This window comes from Anolis carolinensis, chromosome 4 (genome assembly GCF_035594765.1).
Source record: "Anolis carolinensis isolate JA03-04 chromosome 4, rAnoCar3.1.pri, whole genome shotgun sequence".
Taxonomy (NCBI): Eukaryota; Metazoa; Chordata; class Lepidosauria; order Squamata; family Dactyloidae; genus Anolis; species Anolis carolinensis.
This window is the reverse complement of record NC_085844.1, coordinates 136276178-136298121: the sequence shown is the minus strand read 5'-3', so window position 1 is coordinate 136298121 and position 21944 is coordinate 136276178. Positions and strand designations below refer to the sequence as shown.

At 41.1% G+C, this 21944-nt stretch overlaps 1 protein-coding gene across 3 annotated transcripts in view; it reads left to right on the top strand.

Moving 5' to 3' along the window:
- slc4a9 (solute carrier family 4 member 9) overlaps positions 1 to 21944 on the top strand; it is a 99305-nt gene that overhangs the window by 46957 nt on the left and 30404 nt on the right. For all 3 annotated transcript variants that reach the window (XM_062977882.1, XM_062977881.1, XM_062977883.1), the window contains 11 exons: positions 2898 to 3058; positions 6093 to 6245; positions 8972 to 9033; positions 9539 to 9696; positions 10800 to 10887; positions 11423 to 11577; positions 12156 to 12284; positions 12955 to 13129; positions 13847 to 13980; positions 15652 to 15923; positions 18067 to 18122. In XM_062977882.1, coding sequence (XP_062833952.1) covers positions 2898 to 3058; positions 6093 to 6245; positions 8972 to 9033; positions 9539 to 9696; positions 10800 to 10887; positions 11423 to 11577; positions 12156 to 12284; positions 12955 to 13129; positions 13847 to 13980; positions 15652 to 15923; positions 18067 to 18122 — 1543 coding nt within the window. The remainder of the gene's footprint in view (positions 1 to 2897; positions 3059 to 6092; positions 6246 to 8971; positions 9034 to 9538; positions 9697 to 10799; positions 10888 to 11422; positions 11578 to 12155; positions 12285 to 12954; positions 13130 to 13846; positions 13981 to 15651; positions 15924 to 18066; positions 18123 to 21944) is intronic.

The following is a 21944-nucleotide window of genomic DNA, read 5'->3' as shown; positions in this document are numbered from 1 at the left end:
TTGTAGAAATGCCAGGCAACACTCTCCCTTTCTGAAAATAGTTTCAAGGACCAGGAACTCAGGCTGGATCCTCACTACCCTATATCCCAGGATCTGATCTCAGATTATTGGCCTTGAATCGGATTTTATGAGTTTACACTGAATAAGCAGATAATCTGGGATCAGATCCTTTGATATGGGGCAGTGTCGATCCAGCCTCAGGCAAATAAGCTTGTCTTGGCTCCTTTGACTGGGTCTTGATGGATTTACAGCTCTCTACCCCTTCTCCTCTCAATGCTGGTAGCCACTATCGGATAGGTTAGGGTTGGCTGGAAGAGCCAAGTGCGTCTGATAAAAGGAGATGTCTCATCTAGGAAGACAGATTCTGTAATAAAGAAAAGATAGAGAGCAAAATACAAGCTTTAATGCGTCCAAAGGAGAGGTATAAGACATACTTCACTCTCTTGTCCTAGATCAGTGGTTCCCAACCTTTGGGCCTGGAGGTGTTTTGGACTTCAGTTCCCACACTTATTAACAACTGGTAAACTGACTGGGATTTCTGGAAGTTGAAGTCCAAAACACCAGGAGACCAAAAGGCTGGGAATCACAGCCCAAGATTAACTTTAATATAGGCTAATATCTATCTCCCTACTTGTGTGGATTTCTACACACTCATAATAAAATACAGGAAATAAAATTTGGATGGTTTCCACCGGCAGATTCCATTAATTCTCTCTAACTACTGCTCTCCCACAATCAATAAAAGCTGAATTAATTTGATGGTTAAATATAATACTATTATAATAGAATTACACTCACCCTTTAAAAGCCTAGCAGTTCCTGTCTCCATGCCATCTTACTTTATTATTTCAGATGTGAGTCCCAGTCAGCAAAGGTCCTACATCTTCTTACAAGTATTCCTTATTGAATAGTTTCTCCTAACTTCTTCCCCAACTAATAATTGTTTCATGTTCAGTTAGTTACGTAATTGCAGGATTTATGGGTTAATTGTTAGTCTTTGCTCTTTCTGTGGTGGCTTTATTGTTTCCGTTACATTAATTTCTCATTTTTAAAACAATATTTTTGTTAGTGGAATTTTATATCTGTGATAATAATACAAAAAGGAATGAACAAGTGCCCTGGCTTCAAAAAGAAAACCAGCGTTACACAATCCCAAAAAAAGAAAGAAAAGAAAACAGGAATGCGATTGGGGTTGCTGCGTGTTTTCCAGGCTGTATGGCCATGTACCAAAAGTATACCTCACAACCTCTGAGAATGCCTGCCACAGATGTGGGCAAAATGTCAGGAGAGAATACTTCTGGAACATGGCCATACAGCCCGGAAAACATACAATAACCCTGTGATTCCAGCCACGAAAGCTTCAACAACACAAGGAATGTGATTCTCAAAGTGTCCAATGAACACAGCTAATATTTATTTACAAATCATAACTTATTATTATTATTATTATTATTATTATTATTATTATTATTATTATTATTTGTACCCCGCTTTATCTCCTCAAAGGAGATTCAAAGTGGCTAATCTAACCCGGTGGCACAACGGGTTAAACCACTGAGCTGCTGAACTTGCTGACCAAAAGGTCAGCACTTCATATCCAAGGATTGGGGTGAGCTCCTGCTATTAGCCCCAGCCTATGCATCACTCTACCTCACACCACAAATAAGACACAGCCTAGAAGATTCAAAGATTCCTCCATGTACTTCCATTGGATGAGGTTCCACTCTGATGTTGACAGTAGAGAGATTAAGATCTAGGCTTTGCAGATATCATCTTAATTGTAGTAACAGCCAGGGATCAACTAAGAGCCTGTCTTATCCTCTCTCATGAGCGAATCATATCTCAAACCTTTCTCCTCAATCTCAGCAGTTTTTCTTTTGCATAATGTCATTGTTGACCTTTTGATTTCTAAATATGATGTCTTGGACTGTGAGCTCTGCCTTGCTTTGTCTATATACATATCTCTGGTCTATTTGGGTTGATAACCACCTTGTTGAAACTAACAAAGGCCCCTTCTATACTACCATATAATACAAATTACCAAAGCAGATAATCCACATTATCTGCGTTGAACTGTTTTATATAAATCTACACTGCCATATAGCAGATAATTTGGATTTTATATGGTAGGGTAGGAGCCCCGGTGGTGAAGTGTGTTCAGCGCTGAGCTGCTGAACTTGCAGACCGAAAGGTCCCAGGTTCAAATCCCGTGAGCAGCCACTGTTAGCTCCAGCTTCTGCCAACCTAGCAGTTCGAAAACATGCCAATGTGAGTAGATTAATAGGTACCGCTCCAGCGGGAAGGTAACGGCGCTCCATGCAGTCATGCCGGCCACATGACCTTGGAGGTGTCTACGAACAACGTCGGCTCTTTGGAGATGAGCACCAACCCCCAGAGTCGGTCACGACTGGACTTAACGTCAGGGGAAACCTTTACCTACCTTTACTTATGGTAAGGTAGAAGGGGCTAAAGAGGTCCTTATAGTTCTGAGCTTTCCAAACACTTCATGTTGGTGACACGCTTTTTAGATGTGTATCATTTTGCAACACAGTAATTCAGTTTTACTACCAAGCCAGCGGTTAAACTAAGCCCTTTTAAGAGACATGGACACATAAATAAATTGTAACACATTGCATGAAAAATTTGCATTTTAAAATTATTTATTGCTTATTTCAGACTCTAAAGTTTCTCATTATATTTGCATGACACAGCTACAGACTGCAGCCAGCACACTGATGTGTTGTGACTCAGAGTTTGGAAAGCTCTGCTATAGCTGATAAAAAGACATCTGACCAAGAGGTCATGCCATAAGCCAAGCACAGAAAATAACTAACCTGCTATGTTAACCTGTTATTGAATTACTCTGTTACCGAAGTAACTTAATTTTTCCATTGCAGGTGGATAAAATTTGAAGAGAAAGTGGAAGATGGAGGGGAACGCTGGAGCAAGCCTCACGTGACCACCCTGTCCCTTCATAGTCTATTTGAGCTGCGGACATGTATAAGGAAAGGGGCCATCTTGCTAGATCTGGAAGCACAAAGTTTTAAGGAAATTGTTGGTATGTAGTACATGTGAAAGGATCAACTCTCCTTCCAAAGAACATGTCTGTTTTTCACTGAAGTAATAACAATTATTCAATGAGCAGCCCAATTTGTAAGGCTTACATACTCACCATGGATTTTGGCACTGCAGAAATTCTTGCAAAACTTTCATCTGAGGATCTTTCTAAGAATTGGTGCCTTTTTAACTTAAGGATCTGGAGTTAGTGTTGAGTAATAAGGCGTACCCAACCTTGGCGCTGCCCCTGGCGGCGCAGTGGGTTAAACCATTGAGCTGCTGAATTTGCTGTCCGAAAGGTCAGCGGATCGAATCCAGGGAGCGGGGTGAGCTCCCTCTGTTAGCCCCAGCTTCTGCTAACCTAACAGTTCAAAAACATGCAAATGTGAATAGATCAGTAAGTACTGCTTTAGTAGGAAGGTAACGGCGCTCCATGCAGTCATGCCAGCCACATGACCTTGGAGATGTCTACGGACAACTCCGGCTCTTCAGCTTAGAGATGAGTACCAACCCCCAGAGTCGGACTCAACGAGACTTAACGTCAGGGGAAATCTTTACCTTTACCCTAACCTTGGTGAAGGTACATTATTCAGGGACATGAACACTTCACTGAAAGTTGTCCTCTCCAAACTCATGGGTGAGCAATAATGGCAAATGACATTCAGTGTAACTTATTGTAAAGTGATGCATGTTGGGGCAAGCCATCCATTTCCATCTTAAGTACCACAGAGTCCAGAAAAGTGATCTTTGGATAGTAGTGGATGGTTCATTTTAAAATGGTGACCCAATGCACATTAATGATTTTTTAAAAACTTCCCCTAAAATACAAATCAAAAATAAAATTGTCAATATCCTAGCAATTCAATAAACCCCTGCAGTGAAGGGACAGCTGAAATGCGATGGGAACACTCTAGCTGCCCACCTTTAAAAACATTGAACAGATGGGAAAGGATGCAGGAGCAGGCAATCAAAATGATCAAAGGGTTCAATTAGAAAAATTCCCCTTTGAGGAAATAGTACTACCATTTTAGGAAATATTTAATTTAGAGAAAACCTCATACAAGTGATAGAGATGCATTCAAATTGTTTAAGTATGCTTTAAAGAACAATCTTTTCAATTAAAATTATGCATGGGGTGAAGAAATAAGCTAGTAATATTATTTCTGTATTTTATGAATACTGCTGTAGGTTTGAATATTAGAAACAAAAAGAGTAGCATCTGAGTCTAAGAAATAACACAATTAAGAGGAAAATGGAGAGCAACACTCTTTCAGTTAGTTTCTGGGCCCCAACCTGAATGCATTTCTTTCAAACTGAATGCATGCATCTCTTCTTGTTTTGAAGAATTGCCTCTTAAAGAAACAGTGAGCAACAGTGAGAACCTGAGCTTGGTCAATTAAGTTTAGTGGTGGGCAATTTGAAATAAACACATGAAGTAAAACAGTAACATTTTCTGCTGGGAGGTCTAGTGCTAGCTACCGATTTTAATCACTTTTAAAGATACTTATTTTCTAGTTATGTTCTCATCAACCCTCTGTTATGAAGAAAAACAGTGACTTGCCTAAGGATTCTCAGGGGGTTCACTGCAGAGCAAAATGCAAAAGTTACTAGCCAGATTTTTTTTTGTGTGTCAGGAGCAATTTGAGAAACTGCAAGTCACTTCTGGTGTGAAAGAATTGGCTGCCTGCAAGGACGTTGCTCAGGGGATGCCTGGATGTTTGATGTTTTACCATCCTCTGGGAGGCTTCTCTCGTGTCCCCGCACGGGAAGCTGGAGCTGACAGAGGGGAGCTCACCTGCTCTCCCCAGATTCGAACCACCAACCTGTCGGTCAGCAGTCCTGCTGGAACAAGGGTTTAACCCATTGCACCACCAGGGGCTCCTACTAATCCGATGGCATTATAATAATTCAAATTTATGCATAATTTGCCATGGAGATTTCTTCTTATCAAGTGGCATCACTACCCTGTTTCCCCAAAAATACGGCAGGGTCTTATATTAATTTTTGCTCCAAAAGATGCATTAGGGGCAGTCTTATTTTTCCAAATTGACTTTTTAAATGAACTCTTATCAAGGGCTTATTTTTGAAATAGGGCTTATATTTTGAGCATCCTCAGAAATGCTGAAAAATCATGATAGGTCTTATTTTGGGAAAAACAGGGTAGGTGTAACCCCTATGGACATCCTCCTGTAGCAAACCAGATCACTATATTGTAGCTGAAATACCAGAACATTTTATAAAATGAGTGAATATGGAAAAACAGTAGCAACAAAAACAAGAAAACAATGTGTGTGCTTGTAGCTCATTTGCAGATGTGATTCGAAGTGCATGAACATTAGAAGGTTCACAAGTAAACAAGCATTACATTTTGGCCTTGAAAATATCTTGATAAGCTAAGCAGAGTTTGCAAAATATATTTATGTGGTTACAGTACAAGGCTATTATTATTTTACAAAGTCTACTGAAACACTGCACAAACATTTTAGACAGACATTTTGGTGTCATCCCCTCTGAAGGTGTCCCCTTGTGTGGTCTGTAGTGCTCCTTACACCCCCCCCCCCCAAATGATGCCACTGCTTTTTATTTCATTATTATGGCAATAAAAGTTTCCCCTGACGCTAAGTCCAGTCATGTCTGACTCTGGGGGTTGGTACTCATCTCCATTTCTAAGCCGAAAAGCCAGCATTGTCCATAGACACCTCCAAGGTCATGTGGCTGGCATGACTGCATGACTGTTACCTTCCCGCCGGAGCGCTACCTATTGATCTACCCACATTTGCATCTTTTCGAACTGCTAGGTTGGCAGAAGCTGGAGCAACAGCGGGCACTAACTCAGCTCCCAGGATTTGAATCTGGGACCTTTCGGTCTGCAAGTTCAGCAGCTCAGTGCTTTAACATACTTCGCCACCGGGGCTTAATAGATGTTGCTTATTAAAAGGGAGACAATTATAAGTGGAATCCAACAAATTCCAAATATTAGAAAAAGAAAGGAAGAGACTTCTATGTATTAATTTCTGTTCGTTTGTTTGTTCAAGAGAAGATAATGGAGAACCAGATTGAGAACCACGCCCTTAGGCCAGAGCATTTGAACAAACTCGCCCACATATTGCTTCTCAGACCTCAACACCATACAACCAAATCTCAGCTGATGATGCTGGTGGCGATGTGCTTGGCCCCCTGCTGCTCTGGTATGTGACTGAACATTGCATTCCTTCTTTCTCTCACTTACATCTCACCTGGAGCAGGCTAGAGAGGGTCTGCACTATGCTCAAAGATCACACAATCTTAGTGATAAGAGAGATCAGTTTAAGCCTGGAGCTACGAACACATTCACCTTTGGAGAGGAGTGCTACTCCTTGTGAGGTGTGTATGAAGTTTAGCACAAATATACTGCAGATTGTAATCGGTAATTGTTCCGTCTCCCAGGAGTTTGACTTGCATTGTCTCATAGTTATAGGAAATAGCACCCTTTTTGTGTTTCTTTCAGGGTTGCTACAGACTCAGCAACACCCTGATCGTTAACCATCAACAGAGGTTTGTAGCCAGCCTGCAAAGCCTTTGCTGTTGTCAGCTTGCAAAAGTATCTTTTTGATCTTGATAAAATCCCCATTTTAAAAAGCCCCTTTTGCCTTCTACAAAATAGAAAAAGGAACTCAGATGTGCTTGTGTGGTCAAGCCAGGCCAGCTCAGGCAAGCCATCGTAAGTACTAACCTCTTGCCTTTAAAACTAGTTCTGAGTTTAGATAGGGAAAGACCTGCTCTTTCTAAAATAGCAACTCAGCACTAGGGCAGAGAATATCCCAGGATTTCTCTGCCATTGGAAGAAGCTCTCCAAGCTAGTTTTGAGTTTAGACAGGGAAAGACCTGCTCTTTCTGATATAGCAACTCAGGGTTAGGGTAAAGAGCATCCCAGGATCTATCCACCTTTAGAAGAAGTTAACCCAGCACCCAAATGAAAAGGTTAAAAGGAAACATCTGCATGATTTTATAAGTTGACAGTTTGGATTTGTAACCTCAACAAGTTGTGCCAAGCCTGTCAAGAACTTTGAGAAAATAAAAATCTTGTTTGATGTTCAATTTGGAGTGGCCTTAGTTGCTGGGACTCCTGAGCTTCAAGATAAGGTCCCCGCAGTCCACCTGGCAAAGAAAGGAGCACATCCTAATTTCAACCAAAGGGTGCCTGGGTGCGACGGCACAGTAATATAGCAATAAAAAGAAGAATACTGTACTTATTGGTAGGTGTTTGAAGAGACTGCTGATTTAAGGGGCCATCCTGTTCTGGGTTGCCAGAATCTGGCCGTGCGTCTCTAGTTTTCAGAAGCAGAAGACAAGGGTGCAAAGAGTACAGCTCCAGGCAAGAAGGAAGAGCTGTGCGCTAATCTCCAGATCAGTTATAGACCAGCTTACAGCTAAAGTTTCTAAGGCTTAATTGATTGGTTGCTGCCACGTTTAAAGAGTCTCCATGGGGCAATATATTTACTTAGCTAGCTTTCTTCTGCCTTCCCAGTCATTGTGGCGCCAGGGCTCCCAATCCACTCTACTTTGCATTCACTTTATGTCTAAAAGCAAGTAAATTACTGTATTTCATTGCATAATAGTCGCTATTGCATAATGGTTGCACTCTCCTTTTAGGGAAAGCAAAATCGGACTTTTGCCATTCCTGCATAATTGTTGCACCCTTCGCTCACTCACCCAGGCAAGTGAACAAAAGGTGCGACTTGCCATTTTGGTGTTGTGGGGCTTGACTTGGCTTGAGTCAAGCCCCACAGCATGAAGACAGAAAGAAGGTAGAAGGTAGATGGTGTGTGTGTGTGTGTGAATTCACTCCCCCCACCACCTGCCCTCTTTCCCTTTTGGAAAGGAGACACAGTTGTGCGGGTGGGTGAACCATCACCCACCTGTATGGGTACTCCCTTTGAGGGTGCAGCCACGTGGGTGGTGAAGCATCACCAAAAATGGGGGGGGGGCGGTGCCACTATTGTGCAATTAAATGTGGTACATTAAATGCTCCTTATTCCATCTCCCTGAGTACATGAGAAAAAATAATCCCCTCATTTGTTCTTGACCTAAGCCTTTAATTAAGAATTCTCCCTTAATTCCCAAAGATGAGAATATATTCTGCCCCGCACTCATTGTGCATATGAATTTTGATGACAGGCTGAGGGCAACTATGAGTAGTGTGCAATGTAATGACATCACCAGGGTTATCCTTGGATCTCAGAAATTGGCCAGGAAATTTGGGAACATTACATGATTTTGAACTGGTAATATACTACTAAACTGGTAAGGTACACACGACTGTACACATGCTTCCCTGGGATAAGGTCTGTCATCTCAATGGGACTTACTTCTAGGCAGGAATGTAAAGGATTGTATTAGTACACTAATCCTAACATTTCAAATTCTTTCTCCCTTACATTGTGAAGTAAGGCAGAGCCTGAAAGTGAGTAGAGTACAGTAAGTAGAGCTAATAAGGTGCTCTTGGAACATTTCTGGAGTAAGAGAGGTTTTTCCAATCATACCAAAGTGTGCAGTAAATAAACCAAGCATTGCAATGCTGAATTAAGATGCATTAGCTAAGTGGCTAAGTCACACAGCAAGATTCAGCAAAAATTTTGGTGGCTCGGGAAGCCAATAAGGCAACATCAAGGTTGGCATATACAACTGCAATACAGTTGGTGCTAAATGAGAAGATTCTGTGCACTGACCAAACCGCAAGAGACCCTCATAAGGTGTCTGATTAAAGACATTTTTCTGGTTGAAGACTTTATTACATCTTCATTCATCTTTAAGAGGGCATTCCAACTTCCAGTGTTTGTAAGGACAAAGCTGTAAAAAGATTTGGGTGATCTCATATTAAGAAATAGTCTAGCATTTTTTCTTCTATTGATTTTTTAAAAACCTTCTGTTGCAGACAAAGTGAATAGCCGTTCGGATGCAAAGAATGAGATTTCAGAAATTCCTTTAAAGGAGCAGGTAAGTAAACACAGAAAGATGGAATATCTTGCAAAGTGCTCCAAAAACTCTCAAGTCTTCACTTTGGTGGAACAATGTTCTCTCTTATTGCAAGTATCTCTTTTGATCCTGTCCCATTCTCTCCTCCTAGCTTTGGAAAAATATTCCTGCTTTTGTCATCTCTGAAAATTTAATGGGACTTGGACAAACAAATGATGCCCTTTATAATTAAGTAGCAACAACAATAAAAACATGTCTGTGTCATCATGAAACACCAGCAAAGCCACTTCCCCTTTACACACTAATTTCAATTCATTTCTTAAGCCTCTCTTTACCACCATTTTCCTACAACAATGTAATATTTGAGAATGGAGACTGGATGTTGCATTCTTGTTGCTACAGTAGTTGTTGTCCATTTTTTAACAAAACGTTCAATCCATTTTTAAAAAGAGTGAGTGGCAGGGAAAGGTTCACTCCCAGGACTATTCAGTCACTTTTTTCTGGCCTAAATTTTCTTTCACTGCAGCTCAAAAACAACTTCAAGAAGAAGATTCCAGCTGGGACTGAAGTGGCCAACATCCTTGTAGGAGAAGCCAGCTTTCTGGAGAAGCCCTTCATTGCTTTTGTACGCCTGCAGCAGTCAGTGCTCCTTGGAAACCTGACAGAGGTTGCTTTTCCCAGCAGGTAATCAGCATATAGACAGGCAAGCAAGCAGACTGGTCATGGGATGTTGAGGACGTCTAGCAGAACAGTAGATGTCCTGCCAGGATGCTGGAAGGAAGCAAATGTCCTGCTGTTCTTAGAATCAGGTTGCCATTGCAAATTAAATACATTGTCGGTGTTCTGGTGGAGAATTGGTAGCTACGTTCTTCCCTACCCCATCTCCACTACTGCGTAAGCTTTCAGTCTTCAGTGGAAAAAGATGGCAGCAGACCTGAATTACTTGCACTAAGGCATGGATACATGTTAATTTTTTTAGTACCTAGGATTATTGGAAGAGGTGTTCAAATTAGTTCACTGGCTTCAATGATGCCATCATCCTGATCATTTTGAAATATCTCCCTCAATTTATGCGAAGTATAGCTTTTGAGCTGAGCAGATATCATTTAGGGAGAGTACAGCGAGCAGAGGCAAGCCCTCATTACTGTGTGCAGGCTAAAGAGGACCCAATCCATCTCTGTCAGATCTTGGCCAAGTGTTGAGCTGGGCACATTTGGTTTAGACCAGTGATTCTCAATTTGTGGGTCCCCAGATGTTTTGCCCTTCAACTCCCAGAAATCTTAACAGCTGGTAAACTGGCTGAAATTTCTGGGAGTTGTGGGCCAAAACACCTGGAGAAACATAAGTTGAGAGTCACTGGTTTAAACAGTCTAAAGAAACAGAAAACAGGAGTGGAACGTCATTTCAGAACCAAATGAGAAACAGCATGTAACGTCATAGCTGTTAGTCAAATTCCAGATCAAGAAGGCCAAAGCAAAATATTAGATCCCATGCTGGAAACCAACCCTGAAATGTCCAGAGCAAGCTAGATCTGACTTGGTTCTTCAGGTCATTTGTTCCAGGTCAGTAGCCCTGCAGGAGACCAAAGGTTGGATCTTCAGCCTGACTAGCATCCTGATTCCTACAAGATAAAAGCTCCAGGTAAAAGCCCCCAGTGCCAATGTCTACTTAGCTAAGGATGGGATTAGTAGCATCAATGCCTTGTTAGCTTCAACAGAAGAAAACAATCACTTGTTTACTTTTGGCAATAGTGAATACACCCATGCCTCTTCTGTGGCCCTGTCTAGGTTCCTCTTCATCCTATTGGGTCCAAGAGCGAAAATGAAGGCCTATCATGAAATTGGCAGAGCTGTGGCTACTCTCCTGACAGATGAGGTAAGTTTGAGTGCATGGGGATACCAAAGCTTAGGGATAGCCTGGTGCTGTCAAATCTGAGAGAAACATGAAAATGTGACAACCCAAAGATATATTCACTCTGCCAACAGGCAAGAGAGAGGAAGGGAAATTCATCTATTTGGCTATGCCCATGTGGGCCTTTTCCGCATTTCCTATTATAGCTGTATCTCACATTACAGACCCTGTACTAACCACAAAGTTAGAGTTGATTGGGAGTTGACAAAAAGTAATTCTCCAGAGATTTCTGAATTGTAACTATTATCATTGCTTACCATTGGCTCTATGCTGTTTAGGACTAATGGGAGTTTCAATCCAACAATATCTGACGGCCCACAAATTCCTCACTCCTGAACAATGTCAGGTTCTGCAAGATTCTCTCTTTATATTCTATGGCAACCAAATCCAAAACAAGCTCTTGAATTTCTCCTGAACATCATTTCTTGTTCAACAGAAAGCATGATGTTGTCTCTCCTTTCATGAAGTCAGGGCTGGAACTAACCCTATTCTCTTACAGCTTTTTCAGAGAGTTGCCAGGAAAGCAAGTGGCAGAGGAGATCTCATTGCAGGAATTGATGAGTTCATGGATGAGCTGACTGTCTTACCCCCAGGAAAATGGGACCCAACCACCCGAATTGCTCCCCCCAAATGCCTACCCTCACCACAGAAGAGGTATCTATGGAGTGGAATTGGTAATGAGATGACACTGGTTAAATGCTGGTGAATCTGAGATGATCTCCTTGGCTAGAAATCTGCAGGGAAAGACCTGGAGAATTGGGTATTTCCTCTGGATGTCACAAGCCCATCTATTTTATTTCAGTAAGAACTTGTATCAAGATGACTACTTGGAGCAGGTGATAGAAGCACATTTATTGTTCATGGCAGACCTGCACAACCTCTGTCCCTCCACGTGTTTTTAGCTCCCAGAATTTTTGACAATTAGACAAGCTGGCTAGGGCTTCTGGGAATTAAAGCTCCAAACATCTGGAGAGCCAAAGGTTAGGCAGGCTTGGTTTATAGTATGGTTTCTAGAGATTTTAATTCAAGATAGCACACTTGGTGCTCAGTTGTTGAGCTTTCCCAGTATTTCAATTGTCTCCAAAAACTGTTGGAAGCACTAGTTGTAGTTTTGGGAATGACTGAAGTCTGACAGTAGCATAGGAATGGAAGATTCAGATGAGGATGAATAGATGGCTACTCATTTGTACATAAGGACAGATCTATTTTAAATGCATCACTTTGCTTTCCAGGCTCTCCTTACACCTCCGAGAATGGAGTCCTCATTCTAATGGAAACAAATCTATGATGGATGACCGGCATGGCCATGGCCATGGTCATGGCCACCAGCATGTCAGTGAGGAGTTGAAGAGAACAGGACGGTAAACTTGACAGATAGTGTTGCCTGGGAGGAATAAGAGGGATGTGCATTTCCTTGAAGTCTCTCAACTAATGAGAAATACAGAAGCTTGAAAATAGTTGAATGGTCCATTGGGGCTTCATGCCCTGGAATCATGGATAGGCTTAATTAATTGGAAATACTTTAGGTTGTGGGATTTTCTTTGTTCTTTACGAGAACTGCACATTCTACCAGCCTTTCGGTTGTGGGATTTTCTTTGTTCTTTGTGCTTTGAATGCAATTTCCCTGCTTCTTGGCAGGGGGTTGGACTGGATGGCCCATGAGATCTCTTCCAACTCTATGATTCTGTGATTCTTATTACAAATTCTACCAGCCCTAGCCAAGGTGTAAAACATGCTGATTCCAGAGATTTGTATTCACTATGAGAACTGAATCAGAACACAAACAAATCTACTGCTACTTTTCAACAGCTTTGTTGATGTTATAAACCTAATTTAGACAGTCAGATCTATTGGGATTAAAAATCCTTGGTGATCTCATGCAAATCATCTAAGATATCTCTTCCACCTCATTTTGTTCTACCCTTTCCTTTATGTTTCAGCTCTAAACAGAATAAAAATCAGGCTGCAAATTACCATATACAGTAAATTAAAACTATATATGGGATTAAAGAAGTATTCATTTTCTTACAGATTATTTGGGGGATTATTAAAGGATATCCAGAGGAAAGCTCCCTGGTACTGCAGCGATTTCTATGACGCCCTTAACATCCAGTGCTTTTCAGCGATCCTTTACATCTACTTGGCAACCGTCACCAATGCAATCACCTTTGGAGGAATGCTGGGGGATGCTACAGATAACATGCAGGTCTGTAAAGGAAATCCTAGTAATGCCCACCATCCATTTGTGGATGCTGCACTTCTCCTGCCTGTTCAGACCCAAGTTGCCTCATCACACTAGACACACTTGGACCAATAGCAAGCTGTGGCACTTTTATGCCTCCAGTTGGGAGCATGCAAATGTTTGCATATGCATACAAGTAGAGGGGAAACTCATGCCCACCATCCCAGGGCTTGATGTCTATCTATTTGTTTCCCAAACCTGGGACTCAGGACTTTATCCGCATAAGGGAGACAAACCAGCATTGAAGCAAGACGGTCACTTTTGGCGGTGGCCCCTATCACATGAAGCTGTGTGCATCCCACTGCGTCTGCTTGTGATTAACTCATCCACTATTGATGGACAAAACCATCAATAGCTGCCAATTCCAACTTTTAAAATAATTACTAACCATAGCTGGAATTGCAGAATAGCTTTTAAAATTTGTTTTTAAAATGCTGAGTATTGAAAGTTTGGGATGCAGAGTTATGAGCATATGCAGTGGGAACATGGATCTATGAACTGGTACCATTACATAGGTGGAAATAGGTGATATAATGAGGCTGCTCATTTATATTGCTACTTAGGAGTGACTGCATGACTACCGTGGAATAGTAGCTTGTGCAATAAAGTTGTCAAGGTGGGATCGGTCAGTTGACCACTGCCATGGAGCCAAATAACTATTTCCTTCTTTCTGCGATTTAGGGTGTGCTGGAGAGTTTCCTGGGCACTGCTTTTGCTGGAGCATTTTTCTGCTTGTTTTCTGGCCAGCCTCTCACCATTCTGAGTAGCACCGGACCTGTCCTTGTCTTTGAGCGACTTCTCTTCTCCTTTAGCAAGTAAGTAAGCCTTCACATTAGCCTGTGTTCACATTGTGTGAAAACCTGCAATATTCTTTTTCCTGAAACCCCATGGAGATAATTTGGAGTAATTTAAGAAATATTGTGCCAGTGTCTCTCCTTGCCTGCACCCCAATTCTGATATGCAATATTCAGTAATACCCTTAGACTTATGACAAAATCAATTATGATTTCAGTTTGCTTGGAGCAATGGATCTGCTACTCCATCATCTTAGTTCAGATATGGAGATAGCTGCTTACTGGCAATGTAATAGTAATTAATTCAACATGACCAAATCAATACGCCTTCACTTGTCATCTTAAGCTACTTTGGTTCATGAGTTGTTTAAGCATTGCCTGAGCACTAAAAAGCTGAATCAAGATATTATACATTGCTAGGGTGACGTATGTTATTACATATTTAAAATGCACTGCTTCAGCAGAGCAAACTACCAATAGAAAGTCACCCAGGCTAAACCACACAGCATATGAACAATAATGGAACCCATAGTTTATTTATTTAGATTATTTAGATATTCAGAAGTATGGAGTATTCCCTGGAATATACCAACCTTAAGTGTGTTTTTCTTCACTAGACACTATTACTTTAATAACTTCAACACAAATGAGCAAGATGGTGGCATTGATCTTTGAGCAGATGCTCTATAGTTCAGCCATTCTCAATACGGTGCCTTCCAGATGTCTTGGACCAGTGGTTCTCAACCTCTGGATCCCCAGGTATTTTGACCTACAACTCCCAGATATCCCAGCCAGTTTACCAGCTGTTAGGATTTCTGAGAGATGAAGGCAAAAACATCTGGAGACCACAGGTTGAGAACCACTGTCTTGGACTATTGATCCCATTGTTTTAATGAGCTGATGATTGGCAGAAATATAATCCAAAAGATGTAGAGAACCGACGATAGGTAGAATTATAGATGTAGCGGAGGGATGTGATGATTCTTATTCCCCCAATAAATGCATTCCATTTTCCACAATTTGAATAATAATTAATTAATTGGCTTGAATGTGTGCAATTGCTATCATAAAGTTAGTACCGTATATACAGTAGAGTCTCACTTATCCAAACGGGCCGGCAGAAAGTTGGATAAGCAAAAATGTTGGATAATAAGGAGAGATTAAGGAAAAGCCTATTAAACATCAAATTATGTTATGATTTTACAAATTAAGCACCAAAACATCATGTTTTACAACAAATTGACAGAAAAAGCAGTTCAATACATAGTAATTACCATGTAGTAATTACTGTATTTATGAATTTAGCACCAAAACTTCACAGTGTATTGAAAATTGACTACAAAAACATTGACTACTGAAAGGCAAACTGCGTTGGATAATACAGAACGTTGGCTAAGCGAATGTTGGATAAGCAAGACCCTACTGTAGTTAATATATCTTATCACCTTTCTGTAAATGTAAGGTGATAGGGATCAATTATTAGTGGGAAATTTTCATTATGGATCTCCTATTGTGTGATCATTCAGCTTTTGTGGTGGCTGGACTGGGAATGTAAAAGCTTAACATGAATATACCATACTGCAATCGTAAGGCGTTCTAGAGGTTGTTGAATTGTATATAGCTGTTTTTGGCCACTGTCTTTTAAGCAACTCAGTCTGTTCAGAAAAATGTCTTCTTCCTCTTTCCCATCAGAGACTATAACCTGGATTATTTAGAATTCCGCCTTTGGATTGGCCTCTGGGTGGCCTTTTTTGGCCTTATCCTGGTGGCAACGGAAGCCAGTTATTTGGTGCAGTATTTCACACGCTTTACAGAGGAAGGCTTTTGTGCCCTCATCAGCTTTATTTTCATCTACGATGCTATTAAGAAGATGCTGTCTCTAGTGGAACATTACCCGGTGAATTGGGACTACAAGATCAATGATGTTACCTTGTACAGCTGCACCTGCCAGATGCCAGAGGCAGGTAAAATGCTGTTGTGATGGCTGGAGTAGAGTGGCTGGAGACCTTCAGATCCCTGTCATAGCTTTTAGTGTACTTTTAATCAATGGAAAGATTTGTACATCTCGAGCATCTCTTATCTAAAATTCTCATAAACTAAAATATTCCCCAATCTATATAGAATCATAGATTAATAGAGCTGGAAGAAACTACATGGGTCATCTAGTCCAAACCCCTGCATTTCAGGAAAAGCATAATCAAAGTATCCCCGACAGATGGCCATCCAGCTTCTATTTAAAAGTTTCCAAGGAAGGAGCTTCCACCACACACCGAGGCTGAGAGTTTCACTGTTGAATAGTTTGTACAGTCAGGAAGTTCGTCCTAATGTTCAGGTGGGATTTCCTTTCTTGTAATTTGAACCCATTGCTCCTAGTCCTAGTTTCAAGGGCAGCAGAAAACAAGCCTGCTCCCTCTTCCTTATGACACCCTTTCACATATTTATACATGGCTATCATGTCTCCCCTCAACCTTCTCTTCTGCAGGCTAAACATACCCAGTTCTTCTATCAAAAATGCATAGGTGGCTGAGGGACTGACACCTTTGGTGTCTGGTAGTTTCATGCACAACATTATTCAAAGTATTGTGTATAAAATTACCTTCAGGCCATATGTATAATGTTTATATGAAACATACATTAATTTCATATTTAGACTTGGCTCTCATCTCCAAGATAGTGCATATATTCAAATGCAGGTATTCCAAAATTCAAAATATTTGTGGTCCCAAATATTTCAGATAAGAGATACTCAACCTCTGTCTTATGTTCTGACCCAATCACAGCCTCCTGAATGGGAAAAGTAGCATTACATAGAAATAGCGCAATGTAAAAGAAATCAGTAGCATAGAACGTAAACATCAGCAGAGCTATTCAAGTACACATCAAGAAAAAACAACTCCCACCTCTATCCCCCTCAACTCCTGTAGTGCTAATTCATGGAAAAAATACAAAGCTATACAATGACAATCTCAATCACTTAATATCAAAAGTGTGGAAGAACTTTAATGTTTCAAGAGAGCATCCAAAACTCAACACAGATGCCTGTCAGATGTGGCTGAAGAGTGAGTCCCCTATTTCTTCTTCAGTAGACACTAAGTAGAAACCTGTCACACTTCTGATGAGGGAATAATTTGGAGCAGCATTCTTGCAGCCTGTTTTTATATTTGCTCTAGGCAATCAGGCTGGTTTAGCAATGGCTCCTGTAAAGTGTGGCCCTTCCACACAGCTGTATAAAAACCACATTGAACTGGATTATATGACAGTATGGACTCAGATAATCCAGTTCAAAGCAGATATTGTGGATTATCTGCCTTGATATTCTGGGTTATATGGCTTTGTGGAAGGGCCCTTCTACACTAACATAAAAATCCAGATTATCTGCTTTGAACTGGATTATATGGCAGTGTAGAAGAAGCCTGTGTCGACCAGGGCAGCCTAAAAGCGATCTCCCATCTGACTGGTGCCAACTGGAAGTGCTACAAGGGATCACCCACTCTCCTGAACAGCCCACTTTGGTCTGAAGCAGAATTTGGTACAATTCTGCCAGAATATGTCAAAGTAGTGTTTGGCATTTTGTTGTCAGGCACAGGGAATTAATTAATTTTCAACAAAGGCCTCTCTACATTTCCTTTATCACTATACCACCTCTTCCCCCTTAACAGTCAGTATTATGGGGGAGTATGAAATAGGGTCAGTAAATATGGATATTCTATATGAGCAAGATTGTATCTCCTCTATCAGTTTGTGCGCGTTGTTGTAATAGGTGTTACTGTTTTGACTTGCGTTTTGTTTATGGAAAATCAATGAAAACCAATGTTTCTCTTTCCATTTAAAAACAGCCCAGCCTCCAACCTAGTGGATTAGATGAAAATCTGCTGCAGGCTTGTGTTTTACAACCCTGTCAGGAAGGTGCCTATAACCCTGTTACATCACATTGTCAATACTTGTGTGGAGTGTGAAAGAGAACCGCATCTCAAACATTTCTTTTAAAAAAAAAAACAGCTCCTCCGTTGCTTTAGGTTGCAATGGATCTGAACAGTGGACTAAAATGAAAAAGTGATCAGACTGAGTTTTTCTGCTTTTTCTTCCTTCTTTCTCTTTTTCCCCCAGGCAACTTTTCTCTTTTAAACACGACACTGTTCCCAACCATTAGCAGTTTTGAAGAGGTAAGAAACGAAATCATTTTCATTATTATGGAGCCATACCACACTATACAATTACAGTGTCATCATTCCCCTTCACTGCCATGGATGCATCCTGTGGAATTCTGCAGTTTGTCATTTGTAGAAGCATTGAAGCTCTGTGCTTGATCATTCAAGTACCATTCCCTAAACTGCAACTTGCAGGTTAAAGTAAAATCACAGTGTGATGTAAAGTGGTTTCTAGTAGAGTTTCTCCAATTCTATGACTATTACCACTGCCCTAAGCATAAGCAAGGTTCAAAGTATTTGAATCTTTCCCTAGCCATAGTTGAAATGGGTAAAGTTACCTGACAAGTTCTAATCTGTCCACTGCAATTGTTGTGCTTGTATGCTCATTACATGCCCAACATGTGCCATCCACCTTTTGCTGATTTAATATCAGTTACTGGAAAACATCACAAATGCTTGCAACTACACCAGAGGGTTCCTGTAGAGTTATCCCACAGCCCCAAAGAATACCCATTTATGTTTTTCCATTTTATTTTGCTCGTATTTGAATGACTGGCCAGTACTTTTTTTTTGAAGGCAGATGGCCAGCATGGCCAGATGATTTAAGAGCAAAGTAGATTGTTGCTACTTTCAAGTCATCACCTACATATAGAGAATGTAGGTGAACTTATCACAGAGTTTCATTGACAAGATTTGTTCAGAGGGGCTTTGCCTTCCTCTGAAGCTTTTTCTTGTCATAGAAAGGCTTAATTAAATAGGAGCCAAGTTACTTTATAGGTGCAATAAGTAACGTTTTCTAGTTACATCGAAGTTACTTTAAAATATGTTAAAGCATTCTGGATTTCTGAAAAATTGCCATTATGTTATCAGTCCTATATTTTGTTTGTTTGTTTTTGTTTTGTTTTTTTCATGTCAGGAGCGACTTGAGAAACTGCAAGTCGCTTCTGGTGTGAGAGAATTGGCCTTCTGCAAGAACGTTGCTCAGGGGACGCCCAGATGTTTGATGTTTTATCATCTTTGTGGGAGGCTTCTCTCGTGTCCTTGCATGGGGAGCTGGAGCTGACAGAGGGAGCTCACCTGCTCTCCCTGGATTTGAACCCACCGACCTATCGGTCAGCAGTCCTGCCAGCACAAGGATTTAATCCACTGCATCACTGAGGGCTTCTTTGTTTTAAATATATAAAGAAGTGATGGAAAAGTAATGAGCAAGGCAGTAAACTATTTTTAAAAGATTTTAAACAAACTATGCTTCAATCATCATATAGCATAGAAATAATGATCCTAAAAAAGATACCATTTCATTATCCCGGCAGAGGCCACTAGGGGGCGCTGGGCAGAGGAGGATAATCCACTTTGGGGAGGGGGAGGTGGTCGATGGAATTAAACCATTTCCCTCTGTTTTCCTGTTATTTTCCCCGCCTATGTTCCCGTTGTGAAAACAACCCTCGTTTATGAAATGGGAAAGGGGGAGAGGGAATAATCAGAAAAAACTGGGAAAATTATTTTCTTTCTTCAACACACCCCCCCCCCCCCCATAAAATGGACTGTTCTTCTCTGTCTATGCACCCTTTTGGAGTCCACCCGGATAATGGAACAGAACAAAAAAAAAAAAAAAAAAAGCACCTTTCAGGTTCTTCCTAAGCCTGGCATGGAACAATAAAGGAAAAATTATTCTGTGGTTGAGATTATCATTCTACAATGTTAAAGTGGTGCCCTTCCACAGTACATCCTATGGCTGCCTCCTGTGGATTTTTTGGCTTTGTAGTTTAGTGAGGCCCAGGACATTTCTGGCTGAGGATTTTAAAGGCCCCTCCCTATACTGCTAATCCCCGGATTCTAAAGCAGGCGGCCACAGGATTTAAAATAAAATAGCAGTGCTTTAACAGTATTGCGTGATAAGATGTACAATACACCTTTCCCGAACCCACCACAGCTGCAGCATCTTGTGAATGTATGGTGTCCTAGGAAGGGACGGGGCTGAGACAACAGGAAGTAAGAGAAATCTACCCCTAGGAAGGGAAATTCACTCCTGAAAGAGTTATTAAGGGGAAAAGGTGTCTCCAATGAAGCTTTATTACCAACTTTTGTTTCCACAAGAAGGCAAATTTTGCAAAATCCAATTATCACTGGGACAGAAAGTGCGGTGAAACTTTCTGAACAGGGGCAGAGACAGCAAGGCAAACACCACAGGGGGTCCTATGCTATTCAAAAGTAATATATTTGTGTGTGTACAGTGTTCCCTCACTTATCACGGGGGTTAGGTTCCAGGACCACCCGCAATAAGTGAAAATCCATGAAGTAGGAGCACTATATTTATTTTAATATTTATACATTATTTTAGTAGTTATACACTATTTTAAGTCTTTATCAATCAATCGTGTGTGGATAAATTGCCTCCTTCTCCTCCCGTTAACGCTTGGGCTCCTTTTCTCTCCCTTCGGCTTCTCCTTCCTCCCTTCCTTAGGTTGTAAATTGTAATTTTTTATTATTTATAATAGTCTTTTAGAGTTTATTGAAAAACCATGAAACAGCAAATCCGCGAAAAATGAACCGCGAAGTAGTGAGGGAACACTGTATATAGATAGATGATAGACAGATAAATAGATAGATAGATAGATAGATAGATAGATAGATAGACAGACAGGGTACATACATATATACAGTTACATTGTATATGTACTCTACCTATTCTGATTTGCAAATTCAACTTAAGAACAAACCCAGGGCCCTTCCAGACAGGTCCTATACCCCAGAATCTGATCCCAGGTTTTCTGTTTATCCCAGATTATCTGGCAGTGGGGTCTCATATAATCCAGTTTAGTGCAGAAAACCTGGTATCAGATTCAGGGCTATAGGGTCTGTCTGGAAGGGCCCCTACAGAACCTGTCTTGTTCGTAACTTGTGGACTGCCTGTACTCCTCTTTCTCTGTCCTGATGTAGTCTGACATGTATTTTATTTGCGTCTAGTTTGCCCCAGGGGACTAGATTGTGCCGGGCAGAGAAGTTCTCCAGAAAAGCAACCAAATTATAACATCAATTGGTGCTGCGCCCCCACCCTGCTTCCTGCTGGGCTCCTATGAGGGTTGAATGAAAAGTAATGCCTCCACCTTTGTTACTTGGGTGTGGATGGGAATATTTTAATAAATCAAACGCAGAAATAATCCTTAGAATGTGCTCTTTAACTACCACTATTCACTTTTCCACATAATCACCAGACAATTGGATACATTTCTGCCAACGATGAACACGTTTTCTGAAGCCGGTACGGAAGAAGTCGACACTCTGTTTCCGCAACCAGTGTTTCACTTGCTTGGCTATCTTCCAATAGCCAAGCAAAGCAATAATGTGACCCACACGTTCTTGTGAAATGCTGATTATGCTTGAAATTTCTCTCTGAGTGATACGATGATCGTCCTGAATCAATCTATCAACCTTTTGCTTGTGAAACTCTGTGGTTGCTGTCACAGGACATCCAACTCTTTGTTGGATGTTCCCACCTCAACATCTTTAAACTTACTTGCCCAATGACGCACAGTACTCACATCAACACAATCACCATAAACAGCTTGCATTCTCTGATGAATCTCCTTTGGGGTGACACCTTCTGCTGTCAAGAATTCAATGACTGCACATTGCTTAAGTCGCATTGACCGACCGTCTGCCCAGGGTTCCATACTTCGCACTTTAACAACACAACCGTTCAATGCTAAGGCTTCCCGCCAAATGGAACTGTAGAGGAGAGTCTACTGAAGAAGCCAGTACCTGCCGCATGCCAATACTGCCATCTGTTGAGGAATTACGAAGGTGGAGGCATTACTTTTCATTCAACCCTTGCAG